A 16,626-nucleotide genomic window follows, 5' to 3' on the forward strand; every position below is an offset into this window, starting at 1 on the left:
TAATAAAAATAATTTTTTGTGATTATTATTTATTTATTTATTATTATTTTGTTGCTCTGGCATCCCTCCCTCTGCAGTCTCCTCTGTCGGTATGCTATTAATACTTTGAGAAGAGGAATATAGATGTAATCTAAGTTAGATATACAATAAATAAATAATAATAATAATAATAAACAAAAAGAAAGATATTCCTAGTTCACCAACAGCTTAGGGAAGTCAACGTTGATCGAAACAGACAAAAGGACTTGCTTCAATTCATGTTTTGGTCTTTGTATTTTGTTTAGTTTAGTTTAGTTTTTTTTTTTTTTTTTTTAATAATATTTATTTTATGATCAAAATTTAAAATTTGAACATCTAACCCTACACATAACTTTAATGATTTAAATTTTTTTAAAGATGTATCAACATTAACTTCATATCTTATGAAAAAATTATCGGTGTCAATAATTTGCTTATATTTTATCGAAGAGGAGGAGGATTTGAACTAGTAATCTCTACTTCATTAGGTGTGGTACCAGCCGATTGAGCTAGTTCTTGACGACCACCAATCATTTCTCTTGATGCTATAAGTCTTTCTAGAATCTTCCTAGAGTCATCCTAAATGTGATGTGGCTTTTAAAATCACCAATAGATCACAAGTCAATAAATCACATCTCAAATTCAACGGTGATTTTAAAAGCCACATCACATTTAGGATAACTGTAGGAAAACTTGTAGCATTACTCTTCTCCAATTGAAACCATGAAATTGAGAGAATCTTGTTCTCTTATAACATGTGTTGTTGCATAGTGACACCTAATGGATTATATTATACCTATTTCAAATAAAATTTATAGTATTTATTAAAGTTGATGCATTTGACAGTATATAAATATATCGTTAGATACACTAATTTTAAATCCTAATCAAGATTGAAAAATCATAGAATTCTATAAAGAGAAATGTTACGGTTCCTCATGGCGTTCTCATTGTTCTACGCAATGGCGGATTTAGGAATTGGAGTTTCTAGGGGCGCAAAAAAATAATAAAACATAATGATAATTTTGTTTTCTCTTTATGTATTATATTTTTATTATAATATGATAAATACAATCAAAAAATAAATTATACCATAGTATATGTATCATGAAGCAAATCAAACTCATCAAATTACCCAACAAAGAAAAATACAAAGATCAAAGTAATTATTAAAAATCTTCATCTAACAACATCACAAACACATAATAATTTAAATTACTTGCGAAATAAACTAAACACAATTAAATTACTATAAGTGTATAAGAAAAATGAGTACCTTTTAGTGAAGTGAATTAATTATCTTGAAGAATCTCTTGAAAACACACTGACCACAAAATGGAGTTAGTCTAACAATGCTGCAAACCAATAAAAACAAATAATTAAAGCAATATTCTTGTTTATAATTAAATTGTCTTTATTTTTTTTTCAAAGCAATAATATTCTTGTGAGTTTTACTATCAATTAAAGACTAAAAAGTAAAAATAATTTTAAAGACTATTTTCCGGCTACTATCTCAACAAATTTTTTTTTTTTTTTCCTAAGCAATTCTAGAAAGAAAGAAGATAATGACAAATTACTTTCTTCATCACCACTCTTCACGAATCACTTTTTCTTTTCTTTTTTTTTTTTTTTTTTTTTCGTCTAGTGTTTCACTTTCACCCACACACTGAGTCACACACTGAGTCACTGACTAACTGAGACACGGCCACAACTAGATTCAAGACCCAACTTTTTTTCTTCTTATCTTGCAGCGTGCCTTGTAAATTTTGGCGTGTTCGGTGGAAATCAGGAAAACACTTCTATTTTTTATTCATTAAAATTTTTTTGGACATTGCAGTCCAGCCAGTCCTCTCTAGTCTAGTAGAGAAAATAAAAAATTTGTAGGGGTACATTTTTGGATTTTGCTGGGCAGGTTGGAGTCCGGAGAGTTTTTATTTTTACTAGGGGTGCCCTTCAAATTTTTACTTAAAAATTTTAAAAAACTTTTCTTTTACCAGGGGCGCCAGCCCCTGGGTCACCCCCACTTAGGTGGTGTTTGGTAAATGGGTTGACCTAAACACTGTAGTTGATGTAGATTGATGTGAAAAAAAATAAGAATGTTTAGTATAAAAAAAATGAAAAAGTGAAAAAATTTTATTTTGTAGTGATTTTTTTATTTAAATAATAATAAAAAGTGAATGATTTAATATAAAAAGTGAAAATGTTAAAATGTTTTTATGATGATTTTTTTGGGAAATGATGATGAATAGTATCTAGGCCAACTTCAACTTTCTTACCAAACAAGGCCTTATATCTGTTACTGGTTCTACCTAGATATTGTTTTATAAAATAATTTACTCAACCAGTCCCTTAAAAAAAAAAAAAAAAAAGGCAAAAAATAATATATATATATTAGAAATTAAAGAGCATTATATATAAAAATATTCATGAAACCAATATGGCATTTAGTCAAAGACCTAGCGGGCACACAGATCCAAAGGCCAGATGGATTGGCTTTAAGAACCAATCTTGATGATATCATATTAAATGATGGATCAAATATCTGACCAACTCACTCTCAGAAAAAGGCATGGGCAGAAGGCAAGTAGTCTATGGAGTCCAAAAGATAACAATAAAGAGACAAATATATATATATATATATAACAATAAAGAAATGGCTATGGGAAATGTATACACATCTGCATTTCTCCGGCAAGTTTGAAGGCAAAGCATACGCCAAACCAAGTTGATTGGTGGAGGAGAAATGGGATTCTTCTGCCAGCCTTGTATTGCAAAAACCACCTTTAGTTTTACTGTGCTTATAGTGCTGTTCATTTGCATGGGAGCAAACAAAGTCGTCAAAGCACAAGCTGGTCGTCTTCCGGACGATGAAGTTTCTTCTTTTTATTGTATATGCAAATGGGTTTTCTTTTTGTTTGTTGGTTAAACTCAAATTGATGCAAATGGTATCTCTCTAGATTGAAGTTTCTACTTATTGATGGCTAGATGCCATTTGGGTGTGCCTTTACAGTAACAAAACAGAGTGAAAACCACCATTATATATCAGCTAATATCTGGGTCTTAGAAACAGAGGAAATAACTGTGTAGAAAAGATGGGTTTTTGGTTTTTGTTTTTTCAAATCTTGGTAGGGAAGTTGATGTGTGTTTGATGTGTGCAGTGGAAGCCCTCCGCGAAATAGCTACACAACTGGGGAAGAAAGACTGGGATTTCAGTGTAGATCCATGCAATGACTCAAACTGGATAACACCATCTTCAGTTGACAGGCCATTGTACAACAATACTGTCAACTGCAATTGCTCCTTTCCTAATGGTGTATGCCACGTGGTTAGCATGTAAGCTCCCTTCCTTTATTGAGAAGTTCAATCTTAAGTGTATGAATATGATATGTAACTTGGTTGAGTAACAATGGAGTTGCATCTTCTTTTTTGTTTTGTTTTGTTTTGTTTTGTTTTTTTTTTTTTTTAAGTCATCTATTTAATCTAGGACCTTACCATGAAGTTTATACCACGAAATTTGTAATCTATCATTTTTTTAAAGGAAAATTTGACATGCAGATTTCTTAAAGGGCAGGATCTTGCTGGTAGACTTCCACCAGCATTGGTGAAGCTACCCTACCTTAAGGCAATGTAAGAGCTTCCAATTATTTGTTTTTCTTCCAATTAGACTTAGAGCTTCTGTACTAACAGCTCACTTCTTTTTTTTTTTTTTTTTTTCTTCTTGATAGGGATCTCAATAGGAACTACCTTAGTGGTACAATACCAAAAGAATGGGCTTCTACACAGTTGGAATATCTGTAAATGACTTACTAAATTTTCATGTCCAAGGTCAGCAAGTAAAAGCTAATTGTTGAACTAATAGAATGAATCAAGTGCAGGTCCATCAGTGCAAACAACTTATCTGGACATATTGATTACTTGGGAAAGATTACCACTATTAAAGCTCTGTATGCTCTGGATCTCTTTGTTAAATTATTATGAGGTTTCATTTGGTTTAGCCCTGCTGTAATCCTAAAGGACTATAGAGAGCAACCTGTTTTCTGGACCTGTTCCTCCTGAGCTTGGGAACTTGGTGGACTTGGAGAGACTGTCAGTCTTTCTTTCTTCCTCCTTTCTTTTTTCCAAATTACATTTGATTAATCATTTTAAATTCTCAGTGATTTTCGTAATAATTTAACATTAGAGTTAGTTGAACCGGTCTTAGTTTTCTTCTGGTGACTGCAGCATTCTTAATGCTAACAATCTCATGGGAGTGTTGCCTGCCACTTTTACTAATCTGACCAAATTAAAAGAACTGTAAGTGGTTGTAATCTTTTCCATTGCTTTACTAGCAGTAACTTTAGATTTTTCTTTGAAAACATTCAGCTTTTTATTTCACTCAACCTTGTTTCGATTTGGCTCATATGCAGTAGGATTAGCAGTAACAACTTCACTGGAAGAATGCCTGACTTCTTTCAAAGCTGGAAACAACTTCAGAAATTGTATGTGATTTTTTTTACTTACTACAATGCTATGTAAATCTCTTCTACCTGAAATTTTCAGGTGTAATCTAAATCCATTGGAATTGTGTTCTTAACAGAGAGATGCAAGCTAGTGGTCTTGAGGGGCCTATTCCTCCTAGCATTTCTGTCTTGAGTGATTTGACAGAGCTGTGAGTTCTGCTATCTCATTTAACATTCTTGAGTGCATAATGTCTATGATACATTCATTTCATTTTTAAACTAATAAAATGTATTGCTGAAGACAATAACAGTTCTTCATGATGCAATTCTATGCAGACGGGTTAGTGACTTACCAGGAGAGGGTTCACCTTTTCCACCACTACGGAACATGAGTAACCTGGCAAAATTGTAAGGCATTTTTATGTTGTAAAATGCTCTGCAATTGGAATAATGTACCTCTTGTTGCAACACTTACATCACATGAAGTTTGTTTATGGTTCAGGATGTTGAGGAGTTGCAATATCTCTGGACCAGTCCCTGCATATATCTCAGAATTGGCACAGCTGAAAATATTGTAATTACTCTGTTTATTCTTCTTTCTACTTTTTAGTGAAGAACATGGAAATTAAAACATATAATAAAATTTCGCTTAATTCTCCTAAACTATCATCCCTTTTGCATTCACCCCTTAAAGTTGAAAAACTCTCAATTTAGTGTATCCAACTTTAAAAAGTTTGCAATGTAACTCACCCGTTAGAATTTTCTGTTAAATACTAACGGAGGCCTTGTAAATGTTTTCCAAAATACCCCCCCCCCTCCCCTCTCCCCCCCCCCCTTTTTTTTTTAAAAATGATTTAATTAAGGTAATTTTATAATTTTAATAAAAATCATTTCACTCATTTGCCGCCTGATTTAACCCCAAACCCTAACGGAAAGGGTGGCATTACAAAAATTTTAAATAAGGTGGCCACACGACCACTCCCTCAATGAAAGAGTAGGGTGGCCACACGACCACTAGGCTTGTTTTGGTGGCCACAGAGCCACCTCAAACCATGACAGAGGTGGCTGTGCAGAGAGGCAGGCGTGCGTAGCCACCTCGACCAGATCGGGTGGCCACACGACTACACTTATCATTTTTTTCTTTTTTGATTTTTTAAGAAGTTAATTCCTTCCTGCAAAAGTTAAACACCTGTTGTGTTAAACTATTCCTTCAATAAGGTGTGAAATGTTTTGTAAAAAAGTGTCTTATATTTTGACTGGAATTTCTTTGCATTTCCCTTTTAATGTAATGAAATTGTTATCAGACCTTAAAAAAGGGTCCCTTGCCTAATAAATTCACTTTAACAATTTCCTTCTCTTTGAATTCCCTTCCTCTTTACTTTTTGTTTTTTCTCGACCTTATAACGTTCCCCACAAAACAATCTCATTTAGGAGACACACGTAGCTCTTATGTTTACCATGTTCACTAGAAAAATTATTTATAATTTTTTGTTCTTATGACATCTGTTTTTCTTTCTTTCTTTTGCAGAGATCTCAGCTTCAACAGATTGGAAGGAAGAATTCCATATTTTGGAGTTCTAACAAGCTTGGACACCATGTAAGGAATCTAAATTCATGAGGATGGCTAACTTACAGCATGATGCCTAGGGGCCTAGTTAGTGTGTCTTAAGCTTGAATACGACATTGACTTACTTCCTAAAACAATTCAAAGGTTTTTGGTCTTTTTTTTTTTCAGTTTTTGCATAGATGACCCTAGCTAATAGCTTAAGCTTTTGGTACACAGTTCTTTAACTTTATTACCATGCAAGTACTGCAATTCTACATAAGTTTTCTATAAGAAAAGTTAATGCAGCAGCTAGTTTAGATACTAAATGCTTTGAACCAGAATTACTAGATTACAAGTAGCACATATTCACACAGACGTCACCTTTAGGATTCTAGCTTAACAAAGTGATGAGGCAAAATTTTGAAGTCTCATCCACTTGGAATGGGCTATTATGATAACAAGACATGTCTGAAGGCTTCATACATATGGAATTAGCTCACTGAAGTTTAGAATTTAAATATTTTTTCTGTATAAATGTTTCAAATAGGAACAATCTGAACTTTTCTAATGACAATGTGATTTTTGTTGATCATGGGATAGATATCTGACGGGCAACTTTCTCGGTGGGCCTATTCCAGAATGGATCAAGAGCAGAGATAGCCGCTAGTATGTTTTCCATCCTAAATTCTACATTAATTTTGCATGAGATTTCCATTTATTTATGTAATAGATTTATTTTGGACTGCTGAAGCATATTCATTTAAGTTGTTAACATAATGCCTTATATATCTAGATACATATACATGAAATCCTACTGTGGATGGTGCTTCATCGGCTGACCTCAGTAGGTGTAAGTTGTGGGGAACATTCTCCCATGTCCAGTGGTTGACCCTTTTCTTGTCAACTTCATTTCCATCTTCCTCCAAGTACCTCGGAAGAGCTTCAATTTTTCATTCCATTATTTGATGTTTTCTTTTATATCTGGCAATTTAATCCCAAATGGCACCAGCGTTTGTTTAGCTTCAAAAAATCCAGTATGAATTCTTAGAAATGTTGTGATATTGTAAATAGATCGCAATACTGTTTTAGTGGGGTGGGGTGAAGGGGATGGATTGCAAAGACTAAAAGAATTATTCTTTTGTGCAGCCAAATAGACATATCTTATAATAATTTTTCCACAAGCTCTGCACCAAATACTTGTCCAGACACCCTGTAAGAAAATTTTTTCCCCTTAACAGAAACATACTTGATCATTACAACTTGCTTCCTTCATCTACTTGTAATTTTTATTTGTGGAACTAACTTTTTATTCCACAGAAATTTGTTCAGAAGCTTTTCTGGATCGGAGAACTCGTAAGCATCTTGTTAGATGAGCATATTAGGGTTAATATATTATATGGGGTATTTTGGTCTTTGTACTCAATGTTACATTAGATATATATATATATGAAGTATGAGAGGAGAAGGCTACGTGAAAAATAACACAGCCTCTTCTTTCTTCTCTTTACATGCAAACCCTAAATTCCTCTAACATGGTATCAGAGCCATAACTATTGACTGCATCTCTCACCCCGCTTCTTCCTCCCTTCTTTATTAATATATTTTTTTTTACCCGAATCCTAGTTTTCTCCTGCTGAGCGTGGAATTGTGAGACGTGGGCTTCATGCCCGCGAATAGTGATTGGGGATAGATGGTCGCCGGTGTGGTTTGTGGTGTATTTACGGTCTAGTCTGTGGTTGTTGGTGAAGTATATGGCTGCCGGCAGGTTACAGTGAAACTGGGTTGTCGTTGAAGTGTGGTCGTCGACTGAGTCTGTGGTGGTTTGCCGACGTGTTCTGTGGTAGTCGCTTGGGTCTGTCGCTGTGGGTTTTGGTATCACCGGTGAGGTCTGTCAGACACCGGCGTGTTTCAGTGTATTTCCGGCGAGTTTCCGGCAAGTTTCCGGCCAGCCTCCGGTAAGTCTCCTGCGCAGGTCCCTGTTTGGCTTAGCTTCTAGTTTTGGTCCTTCCAGTGGGATTTCCGGCGTGGTCTGCCTGTCCCCGACGAGTTTCGACGGTCTCCGGCGAGTCTCCGGCGAACCTCCGGCGAGTCTCCGGCGAACCTCCGGCGAGTTTCTGGTTTTGGATTTTTTTTTTCTCCCATTCCTTTTAAGTGGTTGTTACAGTTCCTATTATTTTTTTTGTATTTCTGTGGAGTCTGGCTTCTTTGTTGTTGAGATTATGGCCTCTAAACTTGAAACTTCCTTCGTTAATGCTCCTATGACTCTTGTGAAGCTCAATGGCAAGAATTATATTTATTGGGCAAGGTCTGTTGAAGTTTTTCTCAAAGGCAAGGGTTTGTTTATTCACTTAACCTCGGGTATGCCTACAGAGTATCCTCCTAGCCTTTGGGAACAAGAAGATAATCAAATTATCTCTCTTATGTTGAATAGTATTGAGTCTCACATTGGATCTTCATGCATCTACTTGCCTAGTGCCAAGGACATTTGGGATCATCTTAGTCACATGTACTCTGGAACTGGGAATATTACTCGAATTTATGAAGTGTGTAAACAGTATTTTGGACTTGAACAAGGTGATCAAACTGTGGATGAGTACTACAACCAAGTTGTGGCTATTTGCAAGGAGCGAAACTTGTACCAACCGCTCTCTAAGGACCTGAAGAAAATGGAACAGCAACGTCAAGATGTGGATGTGGTTCGGTTTCTTCTTGGCTTGAAACCTGAGTTTGAGTCGGTTCGTGCGCAGATTTTGGGGGGTTCTACACTTCCCTCACTTCCTGAAGTCTTTTCTCGGATTCAGCGTGCTACTCTTACTGATCGTAGCTCTCAGATAAGTTCTGAGCGTACTAGTGAGCGTGCTGCCTTTATTGCTGCCCGTGGAAGTTATGGTAGTTCTCGTGGGGGACGGGGTGGTCATGGTGGTCGTGGTTTTCGTGGTGGACGTGATTCTCGAGGCGGAGGTCGCATTGGAGGTCGTGGGACTCGCAAATGCACTCATTGTGGTCGTACTAATCATTCTGTGGATTTTTGTTGGGATTTACATGGCACCCCATCTGGGTTGGCCAATCAGGTTGCTTCTCATGCTGATTTCCCAGCTCCATCTGGACCACCTGTTAGCTCGAGCTCACACTTCGACAATGATTTGATCTCCATTCCGAAAGATGAGTATGCTCAGTTCTTAACCCATAAGCGGGCTTCTACCTCTTCCACTGCTACTCTTGCTCAGTCAGGTACTGCATCTCACTGTCTTTTATCCTCCACTCGCGACTCTTGGATTATTGATTCTGGCGCCAATGAGCATATGACTGGTTCGTCCACTTCTCTCTCTGATTATCGTCCTGTTGATACACCCCACAGTGTCACCCTAGCTAATGGTTCCCTCTCCACCGTAGCCGGCTCTGGCCATACCCATTTGAGTCCAGATATTGAGTTGCTTTCTGTTCTACACGTTCCTGGTTTTCCTTTTAATTTGTTATCCATTAGTAAAATTACCAAAGCTCTTAATTGTTCTGTCAGTTTTTACCCTTCTTTGTGCATTTTTCAGGATCTCAAGACGAGGAGGATGATTGGTATGGGGCATGAAGTTGGTGGCTTATATTATCTGGATCTTGCACCTTCATTTTCCTCATGTGCTTTACAGTCGTCAACCTCAGCTCTTCAGTGGCATTGTCGTCTTGGTCATCCTTCCCTTCCTACATTGAAGCATCAAGTCCCAAGTCTTCGAAACGAGTTGTCCGTGTCTTGCGAAGCTTGTCAGCTTAGTAAGCACCGTCGTGTTTCTTTTCCGTCAAGAGTTGTTAGTCGTGTTTCACATCCTTTTGAGTTAGTTCATTCTGATGTATGGGGTCCAATGAATATTGCATCCAATAAATTTCATTATTTTGTGACCTTTGTGGATGATTTTTCCCGTATGACTTGGCTATTTTTAATGAAAAATCGTTCAGAGTTATTTTCTGTTTTCCGGATTTTTCGTAATATGATTAAGACTCAATTTACTAAGAAAATTCGTATTTTGCGTTCTGATAATGCCAAAGAATACACATCTAGTTCTTTTGCCTCTTATTTGTCTGATAAAGGCATTATCCATCAAACATCATGTGCTCACACTCCACAACAAAATGGAGTGGCTGAACGCAAGAATCGTCATTTATTGGATGTTGCACGTTGTCTCTTATTTCATATGCATGTCCCCAAACATTTTTGGAGTGACGCTGTTCTTACTGCTTGTTACCTCATTAATCGAATGCCCTCCTCGGTCTTAGATGGCGCTTCTCCTCATTCTCTGTTATACTGTTCTTCACCCCCATTTGCCTTACCACTTAGGGTTTTTGGGTGTGTTTGTTATGTTCATAATTTAGGTCCTGGTTATGATAAACTTGATCCTCGTTCTACCAAATGTGTCTTTCTTGGTTATTCCCCAACTCAGAAAGGATATCGTTGTTATAGTCCTGTTCTTCGCCGCTACTTTACTAGCGCCGATGTCACCTTTGTTGAGTCTCTTTCCTATTTTCCTGTTGATGCGTCTTTTGGAGCGTCTACTCTTGAGCCTGATGTCGCGTCTGTTCCGCTGCCTGTTCCATATCTCTCTAAGTCTGTCATGTTGCCTCCACCTTCACCTGCTCCTCTCCAGGTTTATACACGTCGGCCACGACCATCAGCTCCTGCACCTCCACCATCATCCTCCCCGTCTTCGGATCCACTGGCACCTGCATCTGATTCCTTGCCCATTGCCCTACGGAAAGGTACACGTTCTTGCACTACTAAACATCCTATCAGTCAGTTTGTATCCACTAGTTCTTTATCTCCTTCCCATTTTTGCTTTATTTCCCATCTTTCCACTGTTTCCACCCCAAAGACAGTGCAGGATGCCTTATCTGACTCTGGTTGGAGGCAAGCTATGGAATTGGAAATGAAGGCCTTACATCAAAGTGGTACGTGGGAACTTGTTCCATTACCCCCTGCTAAGAAGACTGTTGGTTGCAAATGGGTATACACGGTTAAGTTTAATCCTGATGGTTCTGTTGAACGGTTGAAAGCTCGTTTGGTTGCTAAGGGTTATACACAGACATATGGTATTGATTATGATGAGACGTTTTCTCCAGTTGCCAAAATCTCTTCCGTTCGTATTCTTATTTCTTTGGCTGCTAATCTTAATTGGCCCTTATTTCAGTTGGACGTCAAAAATGCCTTTTTACATGGGGATTTACATGAGGAAGTTTATATGGAGCAACCACCTGGGTTTGTTGCTCAGGGGGAGTATCGGAGTTGTGTTTGTAAGTTAAAGAAGGCTTTGTATGGTCTCAAGCAATCTCCACGGGCATGGTTTGGGAAGTTCTCTGAGGCCGTTATGGAGTTTGGTCTTCAGCGTTGTCAAACAGATCATTCAGTATTTCACTTGCATACAAATGCAGGCTACATTCTTCTTGTGGTATATGTGGATGACATTGTGATTACAGGGGATGATTCAGGAGGTATCGCTCGATTGAAACTGTTTTTACAGCAGAAGTTTCATACTAAAGATTTGGGAAAACTCAGATATTTCTTGGGGATTGAAGTTGCTAGATCCCAAAAGGGTATCAATTTATCTCAAAGAAAATATGCACTTGATTTGTTAGAAGAGACAGGTCTCCTGGGTGCTCGTCCTGTTGACACTCCAATGGATCCTAATCAGAAATTAGTAAAAGATGAAGGAGAATTATTTGAAGATCCTAGTAGGTATCGTCGTTTGGTTGGAAAGTTGAATTATCTCACTATTACTAGGCCAGACATTTCATATGCAGTTGGTGTTGTTAGTCAATTCTTGGAGGCTCCTAGAGTTTTACATTGGGAAGTTGTTACTCGTATTATTCGATATTTGAAAGGAGCTCCTGGCCTTGGGATATTGTATAGACCGAATGGACACCTCCGGGTAGAAGGGTTTACTGATGCAGATTGGGCAGGTTCCCTCCCAGATAGGCGATCTACTACAGGGTATTGCACATTCTTGGGTGGTAATCTGGTGACTTGGAAAAGTAAGAAACAAACGGTGGTGGCACGGTCGAGTGCTGAGGCAGAATACAGGGCAATGTCTAATACTGCTAGTGAATTGACGTGGTTACAACATTTCCTACAGGAGATTGGATTCACTGCTCCTACTCCTATCCCATTATTTTGTGACAATCAAGCCGCTATACATATTGCATCTAACTCTGTTTTTCATGAAAGAACTAAGCATATTGAGGTCGATTGTCACTTTGTTCGAGATAAGATACTCAGCAGAGATATATCTACACCATTTGTGAAGTCTGGAGATCAACTAGCTGATATGTTTACAAAGTCTTTGTGTCGAAAGAAGTTAGAGTTTATTTGTTCCAAGCTGGGCTTATATGATATATATGCTCCAGCTTGAGGGGGAGTGTTAGATGAGCATATTAGGGTTAATATATTATATGGGGTATTTTGGTCTTTGTACTCAATGTTACATTAGATATATATATATATGAAGTATGAGAGGAGAAGGCTACGTGAAAAATAACACAGCCTCTTCTTTCTTCTCTTTACATGCAAACCCTAAATTCCTCTAACACATCTAATATATTAAACTTCTAAGAAGGAGGACCCTCTTTTTTATTTTCTATGTTTTGTTTCAATTCTGTTTTTAACATCCTAATTCTTCTTCTTTGTGCTATATTTTATTTTAGAATACTTACAGAGTGTCTGAAGAATAATCCATGTTCAAAAGGTACATTTGTTAGACCCAAAACAGTATTTTTACTTTTTCAAATTTTTATTAAAAACAAAAAAAAAAGACACAAGAAATTGGCCAATTTTTTATACTGCATAACAACAAGATTTAACTATCAAACTTCATTGAATATATCTTCTATCATGTTTGGTTTGCACCTTATTACCTTGTAATGATACTCTCCAGATCATTACTCATTGCATATAAATTGTGGTGGAAGGGCAACCACCATTGGAGACATCAAGTATGAAGAAGATTTAGAGCCGGGAGGTGCAGCAAAATTTGTTCGCATGAGAGATGATACTTGGGGCTTTAGTAGCACTGGAGATTTTTGGGATGTTTGGAGTACCTCAAAGGACTATGTAGCAGAAAATGAATCGAGGCTCAGAATGAACGACTCCCTGTTATACATGAATGCACGTCTCTCTCCTCTATCTCTTACATATTATGCGCGCTGCTTGGCAAATGGAAATTATACTGTGAACCTTCATTTTGCTAAGATAATACTCCGAGACAATAGATCTTTTTACAGTGTCGGAAGACGGATGTTTGATGTTTATATACAGGTAGAGGTGGTCAATGAGATTGTTTTCCTTCTCTGTATGCTATAGAAGATAATTCAACTGAATTACTTTTGTTACAGAATGACTTGGTGCTGAAAGATTTTGATATTGAAAAGGAAGCACAAGGAGTTGACAAAGCTGTCATTAGGAATTTTACAGCAATTGTTAACAATAAAGCTTTGGAGGTTCGCTTTTATTGGGCTGGGAAAGGGACAAAAGATATCCCAAAGAGAGGAACATATGGTCCTCTTATATCAGCTATCACCATAGACTCTGGTGAGTAATATAGGTTGTACCTTCTGTGTTCCTTCTTTAACATCATGAGACATTACTACATTATGCCACTCTCTCTCTCTCATACTGTGTTGAATTTCTCTATTTTCCATGTCTTGTACTCTTGGAGTAGATTGACAAAATAAAGAAGTTTAAATTACTGTGGATGCAGCAATCCCCATAACCACTGGATGCAACATAAAATACTTGAAAGAAAGTTAATGTGCAGCTTGGTGGAAGACTTACCCAGATTTTTCTCTTATACCTTTCTTTTGTTCTTCTTTATTAGTTAATCTATGTCTTGAACCATTGAGAAGTATCCTCTTTTACACTAGATTCACCTATATATACGTTTATGCTAGTACAGACTAGAAACAAAATGCTGTCGTACAATCACTGTTGTTTGCTACCTTTTTCTGCAGATTTCAAGCCTCCCAATGACAGAAAAAAGAAGATATTCCTTGCTGTTGGAACTGCAGTTTTGTTGTCAAGCCTTGTTTTCATGATTTTAGGAATTCTTCGTTGGAAAGGCTATTTAGGAGGCAAGACATCAAGGGAACAAGGTAATTTAGTTCAGATGTACTAACTAGTCAGAGCACCCAAGCATTCTTGTAATGTTTAGGATGCAGTCCAACAACTTGACCTCGTTCCTTTTGCAGAGCTGAAAGGATTAGATCTGCAAACTGGTTTTTTTACCTTTAGACAAATTAAAGTTGCCACAAACAATTTTGATGCTGCAAACAAGCTTGGGGAAGGTGGCTTTGGAGCTGTATACAAGGTAATCTACTATTCCATCATCGTCTTCTATCTTTGTGTGAAAGCATTATATATATATATATATATATATATATATATATATATATATATATATATATATTCTCTCTTTCACAACTTTTACTGGTTCGTTACATTTTCGGATACAGTTTATACATAACCAATAATCCATACTTTCAATGCAGGGCACTTTATTAGATAGTACCATAATTGCCGTTAAGCAACTTTCTTCTAAATCAAAGCAAGGAAATCGAGAGTTCGTGAATGAAATAGGAATGATTTCTGGTTTACAACATCCGAATGTTGTTAAGCTGTATGGATGTTGTATTGAACGAAATCAATTATTGTTGGTATATGAATACATGGAAAACAATAGCCTTGCACATGCTTTGTTTGGTAAGCTGTGTTTTATCCTTGGCATGAATAATAGGAATTGAAAGCCTTGAATCATATCATTGATTGAGCTATATGCACCAATTGCAGATCCAGAGGGTGGCGGAGTGAAATTGGACTGGCCTACAAGGCATAAAATATGCGTCGGCATAGCAAGAGGACTGACTTTCTTGCATGAGGAATCACCACTGAAAATTGTTCATAGGGACATCAAAACTACCAATGTACTACTGGATAGGGACCTTACACCTAAGATTTCTGATTTTGGGTTGGCCAAGCTCGATGAAGAGGAGAACACCTACATTAGCACCCGAGTTGCAGGAACTATGTGAGCTATCTTTATATATTTCCTTCACTCTGATATGAACATTTTCTTTTGTTTTTAAGAAAATACGCATGATAATGTCTCTTAAGTCAAGTTTCTTGCCTTAATAGTAAATCCAAATAAGGTGGAAATTGAAGTTATCCATACACGAGTTTGAGCATGTGCAGTACCATGGAGAAAGTCCTGGCTTATCTATTTCTACTAGGTTGTCTATGTTAGCCATCTGCTTTTGCAATCTAATTCACTCGTGTTAGTATCTCTGCTTCACAAATCATTTTCTAGGCACGAAACACTGGTATGATCTACAATTGCAATCTAATTGCACTCTTATTAGCTGGTGCAGTACCATGAAAATTGTATTTATATATTCAGGTTTCCCTGTATGGCTAATAGTGCATGACTGCTTTAATTAACAATTTCCAAGGACAAAATTCTTCTGTTATGTAGGTGTTTGATAGTGAAGCTTGTAACCTCCTACCAGTGAACCCTTACTAATAGAATGATATTTTTTTGCAGAGGATACATGGCACCAGAATATGCATTATGGGGGTATTTAACATATAAAGCAGATGTATATAGTTTTGGAATTGTTGCATTGGAAATTGTTGCTGGGAAGAACAACATGAAATTTCGACCTAATGAGGATTTTGTGTGCCTTCTAGATTGGGTAAGATAGGTGTTCTTCAATTTGTAGAGGAGCCGTGAATAACGATATAATATGAAATGTTTGAGATCAGAATGTTGACAATATACAAATATCATGAATCTTGGAAAAATTTTCATTTTTGGTTTTCATTATAAGTTATAAACTTATCATCTAATGCTAATTTGTTTCCTTGTCCATTTTTTTCTCCATTCTTATATAGGCCCTTGTTTTACAACAAAAAGGAAACTTGATGGAGTTGGTGGATCCAAACTTGGGGTCTAACTTCAGTAAAGAAGAGGCAGTAAGAATCCTTAAAGTAGCTCTCTTATGTACTAATCCATCGCCAGCACTTCGACCCACAATGTCTGCAGTAGTGAGCATGCTTGAAGGTCGAACTGTTGTTCATGAGTTGATCATGGATCCAAGTATTTATGCTGATGAGTTGAGATTTAAGGCTTTAAGAGACCAGTTTGATCAGATCCTAGGACAGAGCTCAAGTGACACTCAAAGTCTCATTCAATCATCAGATGCCACGTGGATCGGCTCTTCTACTACACTATCAAGTCGATCTTAATTCTCGGTAAAATGAGCATAAAATTGCCCTCCCGGTGATGAAATTTTTTGCTTAATGATAAGAAATTATATTGAATCCTCTGGTTGTAAAATATTTGTGTTTGGTTACCATTCTTGGGTTAAAAAATGTTGTAACTTGGAGTGGAAGATACATTAATTAGAAGAAATTCAATATTTACATGATTAAAACATTTGATATGGTAGCTCATGCTATTTTCCCATGGCTTTACCTGAGAAGTTGTGATGTGATACCCCTTTTGCAGCAAGCTTGTGTTTCCTGTGCAATTTAGGGATAAATATTGGATCAACAGATGATAATCTACCCAAAGTTGATGATTTAGATTAAGGCAT

The 16,626-nt window shown here is 36.9% G+C and overlaps 1 protein-coding gene across 1 annotated transcript; it reads left to right on the top strand.

Moving 5' to 3' along the window:
• Nucleotides 1-2,726: 2,726 nt before the first annotated feature.
• LOC148588061 (putative leucine-rich repeat receptor-like serine/threonine-protein kinase At3g14840) lies at nucleotides 2,727-16,535 on the top strand. The gene is made up of 24 exons (XM_088512308.1): nucleotides 2,727-2,906; nucleotides 3,177-3,351; nucleotides 3,574-3,645; nucleotides 3,744-3,812; nucleotides 3,894-3,962; nucleotides 4,033-4,104; nucleotides 4,240-4,311; nucleotides 4,425-4,496; nucleotides 4,595-4,666; nucleotides 4,794-4,865; nucleotides 4,960-5,031; nucleotides 5,986-6,054; nucleotides 6,604-6,669; nucleotides 7,150-7,215; nucleotides 7,321-7,356; nucleotides 12,685-12,725; nucleotides 12,915-13,294; nucleotides 13,372-13,567; nucleotides 13,987-14,127; nucleotides 14,224-14,342; nucleotides 14,524-14,734; nucleotides 14,822-15,059; nucleotides 15,573-15,723; nucleotides 15,923-16,535. The coding sequence occupies exons 1-24, from the start codon at nucleotides 2,762-2,764 to the stop codon at nucleotides 16,274-16,276; spliced, it is 3,030 nt and encodes a 1,009-aa protein (XP_088368434.1). The 5' UTR covers nucleotides 2,727-2,761; the 3' UTR covers nucleotides 16,277-16,535.
• The last annotated feature ends 91 nt before the right edge of the window (nucleotides 16,536-16,626 follow it).

This window comes from Corylus avellana, chromosome 1, assembly GCF_965113065.1.
Source record: "Corylus avellana chromosome 1, dhCorAvel1.hap1.2, whole genome shotgun sequence".
Taxonomy (NCBI): domain Eukaryota; kingdom Viridiplantae; phylum Streptophyta; class Magnoliopsida; order Fagales; family Betulaceae; genus Corylus; species Corylus avellana.